This window comes from Aquarana catesbeiana, linkage group LG06 (genome assembly GCF_042186555.1).
Source record: "Aquarana catesbeiana isolate 2022-GZ linkage group LG06, ASM4218655v1, whole genome shotgun sequence".
NCBI lineage: Eukaryota > Metazoa > Chordata > Amphibia > Anura > Ranidae > Aquarana > Aquarana catesbeiana.
Window position 1 is genome coordinate 19,183,327 of NC_133329.1, and position 21,272 is coordinate 19,204,598.

The 21,272-nt window shown below is 44.2% G+C and overlaps 1 protein-coding gene across 1 annotated transcript in view; it reads left to right on the forward strand.

Moving 5' to 3' along the window:
* LOC141148208 (uncharacterized) overlaps window positions 1-21,272 on the forward strand; it is a 256,767-nt gene that overhangs the window by 229,430 nt on the left and 6,065 nt on the right. Inside the window, exons 17-18 of the mRNA XM_073635441.1 lie at window positions 2,037-2,386; window positions 6,090-6,210. Of these exons, the coding sequence (XP_073491542.1) occupies window positions 2,037-2,386; window positions 6,090-6,210 (471 nt within the window). The remainder of the gene's footprint in view (window positions 1-2,036; window positions 2,387-6,089; window positions 6,211-21,272) is intronic.

Consider the following 21,272-nt stretch of genomic DNA (forward strand, 5'->3'; position numbering starts at 1 on the left):
AATTGTGAAGCAGGTGATCCCCACGGCAGACATCACCTATTTAAAGATTTTCATTGGTGGCCTGAGGAGCACATATCTGAGGGAGCGCAATAAAGTCCTGGATTCGCAGAGATCCGGAGCAGCAGGTGACATCTATGTCCCCAGGATGTTGTACTACGACAGGCTGCACTTTCTGGCAGGCCAGACTGAACCCAGGCCATCCCTCTCCAGTCTTCCTTCCACGCTTCCTTCCCCCCCAGCTGAGGCTTCTGACGCCCAACCTGGGCCTTCCAGGCCACATGTGGAGGAGCCCAGATTGAGCCAGGTATAGCATTCCTCGAAATATTTCTGCTTATCCAATCAATGATGTGAACTATATGTTAGTTGGGAGTACTAATTAAGGATTGTGATTGATGATGCAAAAACTAAAACTATGTCCCTTTTTCATACACAGGGAAGTCTCAGCCAGGAGGTGGCCGGGCCGAGCCGGCTGGCTGATATCAAGGTCCCTCCACCCCCCCTGAAAAAAGAAAGTGGCAGTAGGACAAGTACCCTAGAGGAGGCTGCTATAGCATTCTTTTGGAGGGCTACAGAGGTCCTGGGAGCACCACACACCAGGCAGGAGAACATTGCTGCATTCATAGCCTATAAAATGCAGAGGATGGAGGAGGGCCAAAAAGCCTTGTGTGAGGCCCTCATATCAGAGGCTCTGGAGAAAGGTATGAGTGGCCAAATTACACCTCACAAACAGCTTTGGGATGGTCCTCCTCCTCCTCCTGCAGGTCCTACTCCTCCCCCAGGTCCTACTCCTCCTCCTGCCACATCTCCAACTGCACAGCCACAGCCGGGAATGAAGCGTGAAAGGAAGACCAGACAGTGAGGACCCTGGATCCAGTCTGTTGGGCAAAAAAATGCAGCCTCTTGTGGTACCACAGCCTGCGGACACACATGTCATCTGCTGTTATCCAAGTCTCTGTGAATCCCGGACCAGACTGACCTCCCTTACTTATGGACTCCTCAGGCCACCAATTTTGATGTTGAAGAATTGCCGTGGGGGTCCCAGGCTTCGCTAATTTCTCATGTTGATCCAGTGTTGCCTTCTTCTTTGTTTGGTTCTGATCCCTTAATAAAGGATTTTTGTTTTGAATTATACTCTCCTATGTGTTTTACTTCAAAAATGGCAGTTGGTTTGTGAGGATTCAGGTACATTTCAAATATACAATGTGAAATGAACAAGGGACACCAACAACAAAAAATCTCCTTGAGATTAAATAATAAAAGATATCAATGGTGTTGGGGTAACTTGACACACAAAACACACCCAAAAATATTCTGGAGTAAAAATAAAAATAACATTGAACAAAGATCAGCCTTGGAAAAAATACAAACAATAAAGAAAAAAAAAGGCTTAAAATCCAAAATAAAAAAAAAATTAAAAATATCAAACTGTCAGATGTGACAACTAATAACAATATATTCAGGGAATCCCACAAAAAAAACACAAATAAAAGTTTGTGAGAAGTGTGTGTGAATACGAGCATCAAAACTACTTAATTTTGTCACATTATAAAGAAGAAGAGAGTGCGCTGTATTTAACCATTTTTAACATTGCAGCGTGACGAAAGTGCTGTATCCATTGCGAACGCTAAGTTTACCAGAACGAGCTGTCCCGTGTTGGAATTTCTTCTGAGCATGCGTGGCACTTTGTGCGTCGGAACAGGCCACACACGGTCGGAATTGACGCGATCGGATTTTGTTGTCGGAAAATTTTATCTCCTGCTGTCCAACTTTGTGTGTCGGAAAATCCGATGGAAAATGTCCGATGGCGCCCACACACGGTCGGAATTTCCGACAACACGCTCCGATCGGACATTGTCCATCGGAAAATCCGACCGTGTGTACGGGGCATTACACTGATACTACATTGATTAGGTTTCACCTAGACCTGGAATCTGGACAATGGCAAGCTTCATATGAGAGTATTTAGGTGGGACCTTTGTTTTGTGATGGGTTCCCTTCAATTTACTTTCCCTTTTTATTGTCCTAATATGTCCCAGAAATTTCTGTCAGACAGCGGAGTTGAAGGATTTGATGAACTTGAGAGAGAAGGTCCTCAGCTACAGCCTTGAAAGTACTGAGATGGAAAAGTTGGGTTACAATCGGATCTTGCTCCAGGTCTGTGGTCACACTGGTCATGGAAAATCATCCTTCATCAATTCCCTCATGTATGCCATGCTTGGTGGCAGGTTTGAGGAAAAGGCATCTGAGGCGTCAGCCACCAGAAGCCAAGGGATGCATACCAGTCAAAGAAAATCGTACCCCCTGACTGACGTCATCACCCTGGTGGACAATCGAGGGTTTGGAAAAGCAGACAACTATGAGAAGGAGGAAATTTATGCTCAGCTTGGTCAGTGTTCTTTTTTTTATTACATATATCTAATAATTGTCCAAATTCTAGTGCCAACATTGAGCAAAGACCATCAAACCATTACACGAGACCTTCCTAAAGGAACTTACATTTTAAACTTCCCACTGCTGCTCCAATATTTTGGAATGGTTTTGTTTTTATGCATATTAAAGAGTGCCAGCATTATCCATAGAACTTTACAAAGGGCATAGAACTGTTCGCATAAGGCCCTGTTACTCAAATAAGCTAGGGGAGTTTAAGAGAAAGCCACTTACCACAGCAGTATATTTTTGTATTTCAGTAGAAAAAAAATCTACGCAAACATGGGAAGAACATACAAACTCAATATGGCGTGTCTCAAGAAGCATCTGAGCACAGGATTCGGAAATGCAAGACAAAAGTGCTAACCATTTAGTGTTAGGGTGGGATTATGGTTCAGGATTAGGGCAAAAAATGTTAGGTTAGGATTATGGTGAGCAATGTTAGCATACCTCTCAACATTTTGAGATGGGAATGAGGGACACCTACTAGCAAATGTAAAGGCATAGGACACGCCCCCCCTGCCACACCACTTAAAGGAAAATTAACCAAAACAAAAAGTTAATTAAATCCACAAGAGCTTTTTTTTCCACTACTTTTCCTTTATATTGGCTTTTGCACCAATTTAGAATTTGGATAAAAGGATTAGTACTGGGAAACACTTTTTGAAAGATAAAAAGTGCATTTTTTTATACAACTATATAGATCAGACCAAAATGAGGGACAAATGAGGGACAGAGGGACATTGCTCCAAATCAGGGATAGTCCCTCGAAATCAGGTACAGTTGGGAGCTATGATGTTAGGACTATGCAAAATGTTAGGGCTAGGTTACAGGTTAGGGTCATTATTCCATGCACTTTAAAGTGGTTGTAATCCTCTCACATGAAATGTGAACAAAGCATATCCCTAGATAATGTGTACTTTTCCCAATTAAGAGGACTAAGTGTAATTGCTGTCTGCTGCCTCCTTCCAGGGGAGGGATCTCTAGTTGACTGACAGCCTCAGCTCTGTTTCTGTGTGCTGTGTGAAGAGGGGTGTGTCCGTTCACACAGCACACAGGAACAGAGCTCTCCTCACCAAGTTCTGCAGAGTGTACTTTCAATTCTCCACCCACTTTTTTCTAAATTCTCTGACAAGCTTTATAAATTCAGCACTTTGAATGGATGTAGGGAAAATAATACTGTACTGTAGATAAACAGGTAAAACTTTGGATGGATTTGTTTCATCTCTGTGTATCACCTAAGGCCAGTCACTTTGCTGGGTATATGTAAGGGTTTACAACCACTCTACTTTCCCCATGCTAAAAATTTTCTAAGGGCTTCTGGTGCTGAAAACCGATGTACCATATCCCAAGAATTAGGTTAAGATTTATGGCACAAGGTAAGGCTAAAGGGTTGCACCTGAGTTAGTCTTATGCCACGTACACACAGTCGGACTTTTCGTCTACAAAAGTCCGACAGCCTGTCCGACAGACTTTCGACTGACTTTTGGCGGACTTTTGGCGGACTTGCGGCAGACTTTCTTACAAACGGACTTGCCTACATACGATCACACAAAAGTCCGATGGATTCGTACGTGATGACGTACACCGGACTAAAATAAGGAAGTTGATAGCCAGTAGCCAATAGCTGCCCTAGCGTCGGTTTTTGTCCATCGGACTAGCACACAGACGAGCGGATTTCTGGGTCCGGCGTAGTTACGACGTAAAGATTTGAAGCATGTTTCAAATCTAAAGTCCGTCAGATTTGAGGCTGGAAAAGTCCGCTGAAGCCCACACACGATCGGATTGTCAGCCAGCTTTAGTCCGTCGGCATCCGTCGGACTTTTGTAGACGAAAAGTCCGACCGTGTGTACGCGGCATTAGAGGAGGGTAGGGAGACAGCTGAGTTGGATTAGAGTTAGGGTCAAATTTAGGGGCTGATTGAACGGCTGAGATAAAGGTTTAAGGTCAAGTGTTAGGGTTTAGGGTCTGGGTAGTTTAACCTCTTGCCGTCCGTGCTATAGTCGAAAGACGGCTACAGTGTGGGCCTAAGTTGCTGGGAGGGCGTCCATGTACGTCTTTCCATGCATGACCTGCCTGCGTGTCCCCTGTGGGCTGCGCGGTCTGTAATCAGCGAGTCCCGGCCCCTTACCATGTAATCAGCTGTCAGCCAATGACAGGCGATCATGTGATGTAAACAGAAGACAGTAATCTGCTTTTTTTTATCTCACGCTGACAGCATGAGAAAAGAGGAAAAAAAATCCAATTACCATCTGAAGTAAACTGGACATCGGTCCCACACACTCCTGACCCACTGCCTCTATGCAGTGCCCACTAGTGCAATCTAACAATGCCCATCAGTGCCAACTATCAGTGCCCAACAGTGCTACCAATCACTGCCCAACAGTGCCTCATCATCAGTGCCACCTATCAGTGCTGGCCTATCAGTGTTTCCCTTACCACTGCCTATCAGTGCCCATCAGTGCCACCTATCAATGCAGCCTCATCAGTGCCCACCAGTGCCGCTTCATCAGTGCCCCTTAGTGCCACCTATCGATGCCCATCTGTTTTTTTTGTTTGTTTAGCAAAAGATAAAAACCAACGTAGTGATTAAATACCACCAAAAGAAAGCTCTATTTGTGTGAAGAAAATGTCATATGGGTACAGTGTAGCATAACCGTGCAATTGTCACTCAAAGTGCAACAGTGCCGAATGCTGAAAATTAGCCTGGGCAGGAAGAGGGTTTAAGTGCCCGGTAAGCAAGTGGTTAAAGATAGGGTTGGGGTTGGTTTAATGCAAGGGCATATTTTAAGGGTTAGGTCAGTGTTTCTCAACTCCAGTCCTCAAGGCGCCCCAACAGGTCATGTTTTCAGGATTTCCCTCAGATAAAACGGCTGTGGTAATTACTAAGGCAGTGAAACTGATCAAATTACCTGTGCAAAATAATGAAAGGCCTGAAAACATGACCTGTTGGGGCGCCTTGAGGACTGGAGTTGAGAAAAACTGGGTTAGGTTATAGATTAAGGTCAATTGTTTGGGTTTGGGGGGGTATGGTGATGGTATGGTTGAGTTGGGTTAGTTTGGTGTCAGAATAAGGGGTAGGGACAGGCTAAAGATCAGGCCTATTATTCCCCACACACCTTATGTATGTTTTCACTTTTCACTTCTAGAAGCACGTTGTCAAGAATTAAAGTGATATAAAAGGGTTTTTTTGGGGGGGAGTTTTTTTTTATTTTTATTTTTAATAACAAACATGTTATACTTACCTGCTCTGTGCAATGGTTTTGCGCAAAGCAGCCTTCTCTACTGGGGTCCCCATCCGGTGTTCCAGGCTCCTCCCCCCTGCTCAGTGCATGTGTGTGCTCGCTCCTGAGCCACCCGGTCTGTGTTTCTATAAGACACACAGAGCACGGCTCACCGTGTCCTCCTGCTCTCCCCTCACAGGCTTTGATTGACAGCAGTGAGAGCCAATGTGTTTGTTGTAGAGCCACACATTAGATACAAACCTTCACTGAAATATGGGAGTCAGAGCTGAAACATTTGGAAGTGATCTGTGGCTCAGGGGTAACACAGGTTACACTTTAAACAGATTAATAAATATGATCCTGTATGACCCTAGTTGAGTATTTCCTTGTCAGTCTAAAAACATTTAAAATGTGTGATAATTTTCCATATATTTGCAGGAAACTTGCAGCCTCTGGATGAAGACGTGGTTTGGGAACATTCTTTCAAAGAGAGAATGGAAGCAATAACTGCAGTCAAATGTAACTCCAATGACCTTCTACTGCCATTATTCATCTACAGGTGACCTTCTATCATTATTTGTGGTTAGCTTATGTTTCTTTGGGGCTCCTACTCATCAGAATGTCCCCAATGTCCAGAGAAGATTCCACTTGACACTTTGGGAAATAACCTGTTTTTATGTTCATGGGAGAAATTTGAAGGAAGAGAAATAAATCTAAAAGAGCCTTTGTCCGACTTCCTCCCTCAACTTCCATGAACCCTTCTCTGCGTGTACAGGAATAGGGTCCATGCACTTGGCTGGGAAATATTGTCACTCAAGTAAATGTCAGTAAAGCAGTGATGATTAAAAAGTGAAACAATAAAAATTAGAAATTCCATAAAATATATTATGCCTGGGGGTCCTCTTAGTCTGCCTGTAAAGTGGAGCATCTGTACCATGTATAGAACCTGCTGTAGCAAAACTGCCATTTATAAAAAAAATGGCATTTAAATTGATTATCGCAGCTACAAGTTATTTCCAGCAATAAAAAAACCTTTAACAAGGGGGCCTCCAGATCCCAGACTCCCCTATGATAATGAGTATGAGGTACAATGTACCCTTACTCATTCGACAAAAAAAGTGTTAAAAATAAAGACAGGAGGCAGCTTTAGCTCTTCTGGGAAGGCTGTCCACAAGGTTTAGGAGTGTGTCTATGGGAATGTATGACCATTCTTCCAGAAGCGCATTTGTGAGGTCAGGCACTGATGTTGGATGAGAAGGCCTGGCTCGCAGTCTCTACTCAAATTCATCCCAAAGATGTTCTATCCGGTTGAGGTCAGGACTCTGTGCAGGCCAGTCAAGTTTCTCCACCCCAAACTCACTCATCCATGTCTTTATGGACCTTGCTTTGTGCACTGGTGCGCAGTCATGTTGGAACAGGAAGGGGCCATCCCCAAACTATTCCCACAAAGTTGGGAGCATGAAATTTTCCAAAATGCCTTGTTATGCTGATGCCTTAAGAGCTCCCTTCACTGGAACTAAGGGGCCAAGCCCAACCCCTGAGAAACAACCCCACACCATAATCCCCCCTCCACCAAATTATTTGGACCAGTGCACAAAACAAGGTCCATAAACATTGAGTTTGGGGTGGAGGAACTTGACTGGCCTGCCTGTCCTGATCGCAACCCGATAGAACACCTTTGGGATGAATTAGAGCAGAGACTGTGAGCCAGGCCTTCTCGTCCAACATCAGTGCCTGACCTTAAAAAATGCTCTTCTGGAAGAATGGTCAAACATTCCCATAGACACACTCCTAAACCTTGTGGACAGCCTTCTCAGAAGAGTTGAAGCTGCTATAGCTGCAAAGGGTGGGCCAACTCAATATTGAACCCTATGGACTAAGACTGGGATGTCATTAAAGTTCATGTGTGTGTAAAGACTAGGGATGAGCTTCGAGTTCGAGTCGAACCTAAGTTCGACTCGAACACCGACCGTTCAACCATTCGTCGAATTGCAAACATTATGGGCCGTTCGCGCGTCACTGCCCATAATTCACTGCGGCATCGCAGTGCATTTCTGGCTGATGATTAGCCAAGCATGCACTATGACCCGCATGCTTTGGCCAATCACAGCGCGGTAAGAACGGAGAGCCATAATTGGCCAAAGGTAGAGTGGCTTTGGCCAATTATGCCTCAGGGGATTTAGTACACTCCCCACACTATATAAGGCCGCCTGGAAGTCGGCCTTGAGTAGTGTGTTCCGGCGTGCTGAGAGAGGTGGGGCAGGTGGTACAAAAGGTTGTAACTGTGGGGAATGAGCTGGTGGAAGTGGTAGGAGATTAGTTGGAGACGTGATAGGCTTTCCTGAAGAGATGAGTTTTCAGGGATTGCCTGAAGGTAGCAAGAGTAGGGGATAGCTGGATAGATGGAGGTAGTGAGTTCCAGAGGATGGGAGAGGCTCTTGAGAAATCCTGGAGACGAGCATGGGAGGAGGAGATGAGAGAGCTTGAAAGCAGGAGGTCTTGAGAAGAGCGGAGAGGTCGATTTGGGTGATATTTGGAGACAAGATTAGTGATGTAGCTCGGGGCAGAGTTGTGAATGGCTTTGTATGTTGTGGTTAGAATTTTGAATTTAATTCGCTGGGTGATTGGGAGCCAGTGTAGGGATTGAAGTAGAGGGTTGGCAGACACTGAGCGGTTGGTAAGGTGGATAAGTCTGGCAGCAGCATTCATGATAGACTGAAGAGGGGATAGCCTATGGAGAGGTAAGCCAATGAGAAGGGAGTTGCAATAGTCAAGGCGAGAGATAACAAGGGAGTGAATGAGGAGCTTGGTGGTTTCATTTGTTAAAAAAGGGCGAATTTTAGAGATGTTACGGAGGTGAATTCTACAAACTTTTGACAGCGATTGGATTTGAGGCTGAAATGACAAGTCAGAGTCTAGGATTACACCTAGTACCCTGGCATGAGGGGAGGGACTGATGGTTGCATTGTTGATTTTGATGGAAAAGTCATGGAGGGGGGCACGGGCGGGGGGGGGATATTAATAGCTCAGTTTTAGAGAGATTTAGTTTAAGGAAGTGGTGCGACATCCATGCTGATATGTCAGTTAGTAAGTTAGTAATGCGAGAGGAGACTGAAGGAGTGAGGTGAGGAGTAGACAGATAGATTTGGGTGTCATCAGCATATAAGTGGTATTGGAAGCCGTGGGCAGTTATTAAGTGACCAAGGGAGGAGGTGTAGATAGAGAAGAGAAGGGGTCCAAGAACCGAGCCTTGGGGGACCCCCACAGAAAGGGGCAATGGAGAGGAGGAGACAGAGTTGTAGGTGACACTGAAGGAGCGCTGTGATAAATAGGCAGAGAACCAAGATAGAGCAGAATCTCGGAGGCCAAGGGAATGTAGTTTATTGAGAAGGAGCGGGTGGTCAACAGTATCAAAGGCCGCAAAGAGGTCAAGTAGTAGGAGTATGGAGTACTGGCTGTTGGTTTTAGCAGTTAGTAAATCGTTAGTGAGTTTTAGTAAGGAAGTTTCCGTGGAGTGCTGCGAGCGAAAGCCAGACTGTAAGGGGTCAAGAAGGTTATTTTCATTGAGGTAGGAGCTAAGACGGTTGTAGACTAAGCGTTCTAGAAGTTTAGAGGTGAATGGGAGCAATGAGATGGGTCTTAAGTTGTTCAGGTCGGTAGGGTCCAGTGAGGGCTTTTTTAGAATGGGAGTGATCTGCGCATGTTTTAGAGGGGAGGGGAAAATGCCACTAGAGAGAGAGAGATTGAAGATGTGGGTGAGGGAGCATAGGATAGAAGAAGAGGGTGACCGTAGTAGTTGTGAGGGAACAGGATCCAAGGGACAATTGGTTAGGTGGGCATCCGAGAAAATTTTTGTAACCTCTTCCGTAGTAGCCAATTCAAAAGAGGAGAGTGTTGAATGTGCTGCTATGCAAGGTATGATGGGTGGGGAAGATGTACGCACAGTGGAGATGTCCTCACGAATTGCATCGATCTTGTCTTTGAAGTGATTGGGAATCTCTTGGGCAGTGAGTGAGTTAGTGGGTAGAGGGGGTGGTGGACGAAGCAGAGAGTTAAAGGTTGAGAAGAGCCGACGGGGACTGGATGACAAGGAATTAATAAGAGAGACAAAGTAGGCTTGTTTGGCAGCATGGAGGCATGAATTGTATTTTAGAAGGGCAGATTTATATAGGGTGAAGTCTTGCAGGCATTTGGTTTTACGCCACAGTCGTTCAAGAGCACGGCAATGTCTCTTGAGATTTCTAGTGTTGTCAGTTTGCCAGGGTTGTAACGGTCGGGGCCTGATTCTGCGTGTGGTTAGAGGAGCAAGTGCATCTAGTGATGATGAGAGTGAACTGTTGTAGACAGAAGTGGCCAGGTCAGGACAGGACAGGGGAGAGATTATGTCATATAGGTGGTCAGTAGCAGAATAGAGAAGAGAAGGGTTAAAGTGGCGAAGGTTTCTACAAGTAATTGTTTGCTGCTTAGAGGAATGGGTGGTTGGAGGCAAGGATACAGTGAAAGTAATGAGGTTGTGATCAGATAGAGGAAAGGGGGTGTTGGTGAGGTTGCCAGGGTTGCAGAGATGGGAGAATACAAGGTCAAGGGTATTACCATTGGAGTGAGTGGAAGTATGTGTCCATTGGGTTAGGTCAAAAGATGAGGTTAAGTCGAGAAGTTTAGCTGTAGTTGGGCTGTTAACATTGACAGGAATGTTAAAGTCACCAAGAATAATGGTGGGTATTTCAGAGGAGAGAAAGTAGGGTAGTCAGGCAGCAAAGTCATCAAGAAAGCGCGATACCGGTCCTGGAGGCCTATAAATTGCTGCAATCCTCAGAGAAATGGGAGAGAATAGACGAATACAGTGCATCTCGAAAGAAGAGAGGGATAGAGAGGAAGGGACAGGAAGGACTTGGAAGGTGCTTTGTGGGGACAGAAGGAAGCCAACTCCACCTCCTTTCTGTCTGTTGGGTCTGGAGGAGTGAGTCCAATGGAGAAATTTTGAAGCCAGGTTTCTGTTATGGCGAGTATGTTCAAGCCATGAGAGATGAAGAGGTCATGTACAGATGTTAGCTTGTTACAGATGGAGCGGGCGTTCCAAAGGGCACATGAGATTGGTGGGCTGCTTTGAGGAAGCAGGGGGATAGAAATTAAACTACCGTATTTATCGGCGTATAACACGCACTTTTTTCCCCTTAAAATCAGGGGAAAGTCGCAGGTGCGTGTTATACGCCGATACCATGCGATCCCGAGCTGTCACAATCTTAAAATCGCCGACCGCGATTTGAAAATGGCGCCGCCGGCGCCGAAATACACCGAGCCAGTCCTCGGCTCTTTCCGGTGGCTCTCGTTCACTTTCGGCTCCACTCGTAGTCCCGAGCGGAGCTATCCGAACCTACTCGGCTAGGTTCGGATAGCTCCGCTCGAGACTACGAGTGGAGCCGAAAGTGAACGAGAGCCGCCGGAAAGAGCCGAGGACCGGCTCGGTGTATTTCGGCGCCGGCAGCGCCGTTTTCAAATCGCGGTCGGCGATTTTAAAGCTCAGGACAGGGGATCGAAGCGAAGGCTGCACTGGGGAAGGCTGCACTGGGAAAGGCTGCACTGGCAAAGGCTGCACTGGGAAAGGCTGCACTGGCAAAGGCTGCACTGGGAAAGGCTGCACTGGGGAAGGCTGCACTGGGGAAGGCTGCACTGGGAAAGGCTGCACTGGGAAAGGCTGCACTGGGAAAGGCTGCACTGGGAAAGGCTGCACTGGGAAAGGCTGCACTGGGAAAGGCTGCACTGGGGAAGGCTGCACTGGGGAAGGCTGCACTGACAAGGCTGCACTAACAAGGCTGCACTGGGGAAGGCTGCACTGACATGGCTGCACTGAGAAGGCTGCAATGATGGGCATTTAAATGTAAGTTTTTTTTCCTTCAACTTCCCTCCTAAAAGTTTTTTTTCCTTAAAATTCCCTCCTAAATTGGGGTGCGTGTTATACGCCGGTGCGTGTTATACGCCGATAAATACGGTAAGTGGATTGCAGTTTTTGCCAGAGGGGGAGGGGTATTGGAGATGTGGCTTGCATTTGGAAAATGGCGGGCCAGGATTAGGAGAAATGTCACCTGAGACTAGGAGAAGGAGGAGGGTGAGGAAGGCAAGGTGGGAGTGGGATGTGCATGAGTGCACGTGTCTAGTGGCCCTGGTGTTTATGTCAGCATGTGGGTGCAGCAACTGCAGTGGATGATGGGTGCCATAGTAGGGAGAGGGTAGGAGTGAGGGTGATATGTGCATGCTGCAGGGAAGAGAGGAGGGGTAGAGTAAAGATAATTTGAGGATAGAAGACACCAATGTGAGAAGGAAGAGAATAAGGAGCATGTTAGTGGATAGAGAGTGGGAAAGTAACCTAATATAAAATAAATGTCAAGGCTGGTTTGCTTGTCGTCTTGCAGAGTGGAGCAGAGTTCCTGTTGTTCATCCAGCTTTAGTTATCCTGCTTTCGTTAAACTGCGTTGGTGAAACTGCGCATCACTAGTGACAGAGCCACTCAGGAAAGAGCCATAGTGTCTGCGCCTTGCCCCTGTCTGCGCCACCCCATAGGATGCTTTCAATTTATAGAGAGACTAAGCTGGGATGCATTTCTCAGTTGGTCATTATTGGGTCTGATGTGAGACACCTGAATATGGGGAGGGGATGACCAGGGCCAGACCAGCTACAGGCACAGGCTAGGGTCGTAAAGCTAATTACCTCTCTTGATCACTCAAGCCACATGGAGTTGAGAATCAATCACCAGTAATATTGCTATTGCAGTGTGTTTGTTATAGAGCTAGCAGTAAATATGGAAGTTTAAAGATATGGCAGCAGGAGACAATTACCAAAAATATTAACAGCAGACTCAGCAAAGTCAGTTCAGTAGGGATGTACAGTTGGATAGGAGATAGGAGACAATTACCTGTAAAAGAGCAGAGAAGACATGATCAGAATTGATAACTGCGTCGGTGAAACTGCGCATCACTCGTGACAGAGCCACTCAGGAAAGAGCCATAGTGTCTGCGCCTTGCCCCTGTCTTCCTAGTACATTTACAGGCAGACAGCTGCAGTATTTTCAGTGAGTGTACTGTATCCTGCGCACAGTGTGCAACTAAAGCTAACTGCAGCCAATTGCTGGTGTTCTTTTCCTAATATACTTACAGGCAGACAGCTGCAGTATTTTTAGTCAGTGTACTGTATCCTGCGCACACTGTGCAACTAAAGCTAACTGCAGCCAATAGCTGGTGTTCTCTTTCTAATAATGCAGGCAGGCAGGGGATTCAGCTAGCTGCAGTATAATCAGTATATATATACATCCCAGCTTTGTGCAGCTACATCTCACTGCAGGCCATACCTTTTGTACCTATTCCAATACATCAAAGACAGTATGTCTGGAAGGCCAACAAGGAGAGGCAGACAGTCACAGGCCAATAAAAGAGGGCAAGCAGGCTCTGTGTCTGGAGGCAACAGTGCTGGTGGTGGACACGGTGCATCCTCATCAGCACGTGGCTGTGGGGCATGCTTGTTCTTTTTCTCGGCAGCCGGCCATGTTGAGCCACAACATGCCGAAGAGTTGGTAGAGTGGATGACCAAGCCGTCCTCATCCTCCTCATCCTCTGTCACCCAGGCTACCTTGGCTGCCAATGCAGGTGCCAAAGCGGCCTATTCCTTGGACTCGAGGTCATCATCAGTTACTCCTTCCCTAGCCCGGCCAGAGGAGTCCCCCGAACTGTTCGACCACAGTGTTGGGTACATGCTGCTAGAGGATGCGCAGCGTTTTGAAGGCTCCGATGATAGTACCCAGCTTGAGGAAGGCAGTAACGTGAGCCCAGAAAGAGGGGTTGCCCAAGTAGGACAACAAACTGGCAGTCATGTTCCCCCCAACTGCAACATACTGCCAGGTTTGCTCCAGTGAGGAGGAGGGAGGGGATGATGAGCTCATTGACTCTATGTGGGTGCCTGATAGGAGAGAGCAGGAGGAGGAGGAGGTACATTTCCAACAAGGCAGGATGCCCTCCAGGGGCCAGCTTAAGGGCAGCCAACCGACTGCATCACACCACAGAGCTCCGCAAGTGCAGGGCGCTGGTGACTTGAGACGTGTGCAGCAGATCGCACCGTTCTTTTTGTAACATATGTCTGAAGCATATCAAGCGTGGACTAGACAGCAAGTGCTTGGGCACCACATGTTTAATCAGACATATTTTGAGCTCCCATGCAGCCCGTTGGCAACACTACCTAAAAGACACACACCAAAGAACAAGGCGGACCTCTCCTTGCTCCTCCTCATCAGCTGGGATCTCCAACACCACTATACCTTCAGTCCTCTCAGAAACCTGCACTGACAGGAATGAAGGTGTAGAATTAGGTGTGCCACTGCCAAGTACTTGCGGGAAATCTGCTATCGGTACACCAACGTCCAATTCTAGCAGGCAGAATTCCCTACCCCAGTTGCTCCACCAGCGAAAGAAGTACGCTCCCAGCCATCCACATGCCCAGCGGTTGAATGCTAGCTTGGCTAAATTTCTAGCACTTCAACTGCTGCCTTTTCAGTTGGTAGACTCTGCCCCCTTCCATGAGTTTGTGGAATGTGCGGTACCTCAGTGGCAGGTTCCCAAAATTTTTTCACGGAAGGCGATTCTGGCTCTCTACTGGCATGTGCAAGGCAATGTCCATGCCTCGCTAGACAGGGCGGTCAGCAGTAAAGTGCATATTACCACTGACTCATGGTTCAGCAGGCATGTACAGAGACATTACGTATCTTTCACCGCGCACTGGGTGACTCTTCTGGCAGCTGGGAAGGATGCAGGACAGAGTGCAGTAGTGTTGGAGGTTGTTCCGCCACCACGCCTCCAAAATTCTAATAGTGGTGATTTTGCCACACCTCTCTCCTCCACCCCCTCCTCTTCTTCTTCCTCCATGGCCTCTTCCTGTGCTTATTTGTCCTCGGAACCAGCGGTGCTCCATAGGCGTTCAAGGGGCTATGCAAGCACGCAGGCAAAAAGTTGCCATGCGGTGCTTGAGCTGGTGTGCTTGGGGGACAGGAGCCACACTGGGGCAGAGATTCTGTCAGCTCTGCAGAGGCAGGTTCAGAGGTGGTTGACGCCACGCCAACTTAAGCCAGGAATGGTGGTTTGCGACAAAGGCACCAACCTCCTCTCCGCCCTCCGACAGGGACAACTGACCCATGTGCCCTGTTTGGCTCATGTCCTTAACTTGGTGGTGCAGCGGTTCCTGGGCAGGTTCCCGGGCTTATAGGATGTCCTGAGGCAGGCCAGGAAAGTCTGTGTGCAATTACACCGGTCATATAATGCCAGTGCTCAGCTGGCTGACCTCCAAAAGGAATTTAACCTGCCCAAGAGCTGCCTAATCTGTGACATGCCCACCAGGTGGAACTCAACATTGGCCATGCTGCAGCAGCTGCACACGCAGCAGAGGGCCATCAATGAGTACCTATGCGACTATGGCAGGACAGGCTCAGGGGAGCTTTAATTTTTTTTCCCCACGCCAGTGGGCCATGATCAGGGATGCATGCCCACCAAGAGTAATGCCCCGTACACATGGTCGGACATTGATCGGACATTCCGACAACAAAATCCTAGGATTTTTTCCGTCGGATGTTGGCCCAAACTTGTCTTGCATACACACGGTCACACAAAGTTGTCAGAAAATCCGATCATTCTGAACGCGGTGACGTAAAACACGTACGTCGGGACTATAAACGGGGCAGTAGCCCATAGCTTTCATCTCTTTATTTATTCTGAGCATGCGTGGCACTTTGTGCTTTGGATTTGTGTACACACGATCGGAAATTCCGACAACGGATTTTGGTTGTCGGAAAATTTTATAGCCTGCTCTCAAACTTTGTGTGTCGGAAAATCCGATGGAAAATGTCTGATGGAGCCTACACACGGTCGGAATTTCCGACAACAAGGTCCTATCACACATTTTCGGTCGGAAATTCCGACCGTGTGTACGGGGCATAACTGTGAGGGCTTACAGTGTTGTGGCAACACCAACACCTAAGGCCCAAATTTCTGCAAAGTATATAGGGCAGGCCCCTACTTTCAAACATCCAACTTACAAACGACTCCTATTTACAAACGGAAGGAGACAAAAGGTAGTGAGAGGAAATCTACCCCTAGGAAGGGAAATTCTCCCTTGTAAGAGTTCCTTGTTTCACTAAAAACCCCAAATTTTCCAAATCCAATTGTCATTGGGAGAGAAAGTGAGGTGACATCTTCTGAACAGGTGCACAGACAGTAAAACAAATGGTACAGGGGTGATAACTCTTCCCTACGTTTTCCAAAAAGCTTAAAAATATATTTTTTGGCTGGAGCTACACGTAAAAAATGTACCAGTTCAAAATTACAAACAGATTCTACTTGGGCCCCACGCCTTTCCTTTCTTTTATTTGGGTGTGGGGTTGCCCTTAATATCCATACAAGACCCACAGGGGCTGGTAATGGGCTGGGGGTGGGAGGTTCTCAATGATTTTCATCCATACTGCCGGGACCAGACATGACATTAAAGCCGCAAGCAGTTTTAAATGACTTTTTTACCTTTAGAAATGTCATTTTGTGCAGGGACTGTTCTAAACACGGGAAACACGTGCCACTTTACAGGCATGCTATAGACACCCCCAGGCACAATATTTAAAGGAATATTTCACTTTTATTTTTTCACTTTAAGCATCATTAAAATCACTGCTCCCGAAAAAACAACCATTTTTAAAACTTTTTTTGCATTGATACATGTCCCCTGGGACAGGAACCAGGTTCCCAAACCCTTTTTAGGACAATAACTTGCATATTAGCCTTTAAAATTAGCACTTTTGATTTTGAACGTTCGAGCCCCATAGACTATAATGGGTTTCGAAAGTTCGCGCAAACTTTCGGTCCGTTCAAATGTTCTGATGCAAACCGAACCGGGGGGGTGTTCGGCTCATCCCTAGTAAAGACAGTAATATCGTAATAATAATATAGTGTATATGTATACACTCAGTGGGAAGGGTTTAAACTGGCAGCTAGGCATGTGCAAGGTGAAAAAATTTGTTTCGTTTCGTTTTAATTCGTTATTTAATTAATTTAGTTTAGTTAGATTCGTTAAATTCATTAAATTCGTTTTTCAAATCAGTTTCGTTTTCGGTCGAATTCGAAAATATTTCAACCGGATTCGATATTATTTTAACCGCATTCAAAAATATTTCAACAGCATTCGAAATTATTTCAACTGTATTAGAAATTATTTCAATCGTATTCGATAATATTTCAATCGCATTCGAAAATATTTCTACCAAATTTGATAATATTTCAACCGCATTCGAAATTATTTCAACTGTATTCAAAATTATTTCAATCGGATTCGATAATATTTCAATCGCATTCGAAAAAATTTCAACAGCATTCGAAATTATTTCAACTGTATTAGAAATTATTTCAATCGCATTCGATAATATTTCAATCGCATTCGAAAATATTTCTTTTTTCGAATTTGATAATATTCAGATAATATTCAGATAATATTCCTCTTCAGCAAACCAGAAGAACGCTGCATGGTTTCGCGTCACCATGGCAGTAAAAGCTGTGAGAGGGATTGAGCGCACCCCAGACTGCATCCGTCATCGGTAAATAAAAATGATTACATTCTCTCTCTCTCTGTGTCTCCCAGAGGCGTATCTAGTGAAAATGGCACCTATGGCAAGCACTGAAACTGCGCCCCTGTCAAAAAAAAAAAAACAGCTAATAAAACTACAAGTCTTTAACCACTTCAGCCCCGGAAGAATGTACCCCCTTCCTGACCAGAGCACTTTTTGCGATTCGGCACTGCATCGCTTTAACTGACAATTGCGCGGTTGTGCGACGTGGCTCCCAAACAAAATTGAAGTCCTTTTTTTCCCATAAATAGAGCTTTCTTTTGGCGGTATTTGATCACCCCTGCGGTTTTTATTTTTTGCGCTATAAACAAAATAAGAGCGACAATTTTGAAAAAAACGCATTATTTTTTAGATTTTGCTATAATAAATATCCCCCAAAAATATATAAAAAAACATTTTTTTCCTCAGTTTAGGCCGATACGTATTCTTCTACATATTTTTGGTAAAAAAAATTTGCAATAAGCGTTTATTGATTGCTTTGTGCAAAAGTTATAGCGTTTACAAATATGTGTGTATATATATATAAATATATATATATATATATATATATATATATATATATATATATATATATATATATATATATATATATATATATATATATATATATATATATATATATATATATATATATATATATATATATATATATATATATATATATATATTTATTATTTATATATATATATTATTTATATATATATATAGCCATCTTCTGAAACTTGAAATTCATATAGAATTGATGGGCGGAGCCTAGCGGAGCAGACATGCATTGTTAGAGCTCCACACCGCTGAGGAGAGAAGAGAAGGACAAAACGGAGCCTGCAGGCTCAAAAGGTATCCATTTGAACCTTTTTGTCCCAGGGAACAAACTGTGAAAGTTTGGGCAGGAAATATGGTACTGGGAAGAAACCGTGACAGAAATAAAAATCACCTCACAAAGAGCTCACAGGCCCTCACTGCAGCTGAAGCAGCTCCAGTCACCTCACAAGATACAGCATCAGGGCGCTCTCACAGACAGAAAATGTCACAGCAAGACTCTCCATTTGAGTCAGATACAGAACAAATCCTCTCACAAACTTCTCCACAAGCCTCCTCAGTATCCCCAATAATATTATTACAATTTGAAAAGATGCTTCATAAGGCTTTAAAACAAACATCAGACCAAATAACAAAAAGCCTAACCAAAGAAATAAGAGAGCTGGGAAACCGCAGTAAGTTGCTAACGCCATAAAAGACCTAAAACTTAACAAAAGACCAGGCCCAGACGGCTACTCGGCTTTATACTATAAAACATTCTCAGAAATACTCTCTCCCATTCTCACTGAAACTTTTAACAAACTTCTAGATGGACATTCTTTTCGGCAAGAAACACTAATGGCAATTGTTTGTATGATCCCAAAACCCCTTTCTGATGATACTTCCTGTGTGAATTATCGGCCTATCTCTCTGTTAAACCTCGATATTAAATTATTAGCAAAAATAATAGCAAAACGCCTCAATAGCATTATAGGAAAATTAATACATAGAGATCAAGTAGGCTTCATGCCAAATAGACAGGCAGGCGATAATATACGCAGGGCAGTGTTATTGGCACATATTGCTAAAAAACGGAAAATCCCTTTATGTTTTCTATCTCTCGATATTAAGAGGGCATTTGACACAGTATCCTGGCAATATATGCAATATTCATTACAAAAATGGGGTTTTGGACCCCACTTTTTAACATGGATCAAAGCATTATATAATAAACCCAAAGCCTATATAAAATATGCTGGATACAAATCTGAAGCCTTTAATATCGAAAGAGGTACCCGACAGGGTTGCCCATTATCTCCCTTATTATTTGCCCTTATACTCGAACCCATGGCCCAATACATCAGAACAAACCAAACTATAACTGGCATTGAAGTAGGAGGTATTACACACAAATTATGTATATTTGCAGACGATATATTACTTTTTCTATCATCACCACAGGTCTCTGGTCCTAACTTAATACCAGCTCTTGATGGATTTGCAGCCCTATCCGGCCTTATGATTAATCCTAAGAAATGCCTAGTGCTTAATATTTCACTCACAAACATGGAATTGATCCCGGCTAGGGCTGCACTCCCATTCACATGGGCAGAAAAATCAATCCCATATCTTGGAATTCATTTAACAGCATGTCATTCTGACTTATTCTCAACCAATTATCCTCCTGTATTAAGACAGATCACAAATCTAATAAAACAATGGTCGCAACTTCCTTTATCCTGGATAGGGAAGATTAATGCAATCAAAATGACTATTCTACCCAAATTGCTTTATCTATTCAGAGTCCTCCCTATTCCAATTCCTTCCTATTTTTTGAGAATAGTACAAAAAAGAGCAACTTCGTTTATATGGGGCTCTTCTAAACCACGTATACCTATACACACTCTACATCTTCCCAAAAATAAAGGAGGCCTGGGATACCCTAATTTTACTAACTACTACAGAGCAGCACATTTGGCCAGTCTGTCCAAATACCATGCAAAACAGGAAATCCCATTATGGGTATTTATAGAGGCTTCAAAAACAACCCTCTATTAATATCAAATTTATTATGGCTTGATCCTAAAGACCGCTTTAAAATTCATAATCCCATAACTAAACACTTCTTATCTCTCTGGGATAAACTAAAAACCAAATATCAGTTACAATCTCCACACAATCCTCTCCTTTCTTTTATCAGAAATCCGGCCTTTTATCCGGCATGGATCCACCCAAATTCTTTTAAAGCTTGGACAACATCAGGCATTCAGACACTAAATGACTTCATAGCATCTAAATCATTCCTTTCATTCCCATCGCTTAGAGAAAAATATGATCTACCAAACTCTGAGATATTTAGATATCTCCAAATCAAAAATTTCTATACACCATTCCTAAAGGGGGATACACCATTATCCCAATTATCCATTTTTGAATCAATCTGTACAAAAGATCCATTTGCTAAAGGTACAATTTCATCACTTTATAATCAATTATATGGAGTAGCAAATCTTAATAGACCCTCTTACGTTCAGAGGTGGGAGGAGGACCTGGGACGAACTTTAGAAGACACGGACTGGTCTAACATATGGCACACATCTAAGTCATCTTCACCCAACATCTTAGCACTGGAGACAAATTATAAAGTCCTAACTCGCTGGTACCTTGTACCCGCTAGAGTGGCAAAATATTCACCTAATACCTCAGCTCTTTGTTTTCGAGGATGCCCAGAAATAGGCACACATATACACATATGGTGGACGTGCCCAGTAATCCAAACCTTCTGGAAGGAAGTCTTCGTGATTGCATCTAAAATATTTAAAAAAATAATACAACCAGATCCATATTTAACTTTACTTAATCTAAAACCGGAATGGTTAACACTCTCTCAATTCAAACTTATGATCCAACTAATAACGGCTGCAAAACAAACAGTGGCCAAGGCATGGAAATCTCCTACATTGGTACTAGCAGAAACAATTCACAGAATGAATAATACAATGTCCCATGCTAAGATGGTAGCCATCGATCAAAATCAAATTCCAAAATTTGAAAAACTTTGGCATCCTTGGATAAAAACAACAGTTCCTGTCAAACTTCAATGACTCTGTCCTGTTGCCATGGTAACAGATTAAATGACTTACAGAGACACCCATTCTAAGGCTTCAAAGAGAACTAAAAAGAATAATAAACTGACGAGCGGGACAACCTTGTGGACCATACCTCTACCTTTCAACCCTTTTTCTTCTTTCTCTTTCCTTTTCTCCACCTTACGAATAAAGCTCATTATCAGAATTTATTTGACCTATATACACTCTACTTTTAAACAATATGTATAGTAGGTATAAATAATTTAAATACCTACAAAAGTAACTAAGGAAATGATATATATCTTTAATTTAGGTTTACGTGAACCCAATGTTTAATATTTGAAATTTCATGATATTTACCTATATAAACCC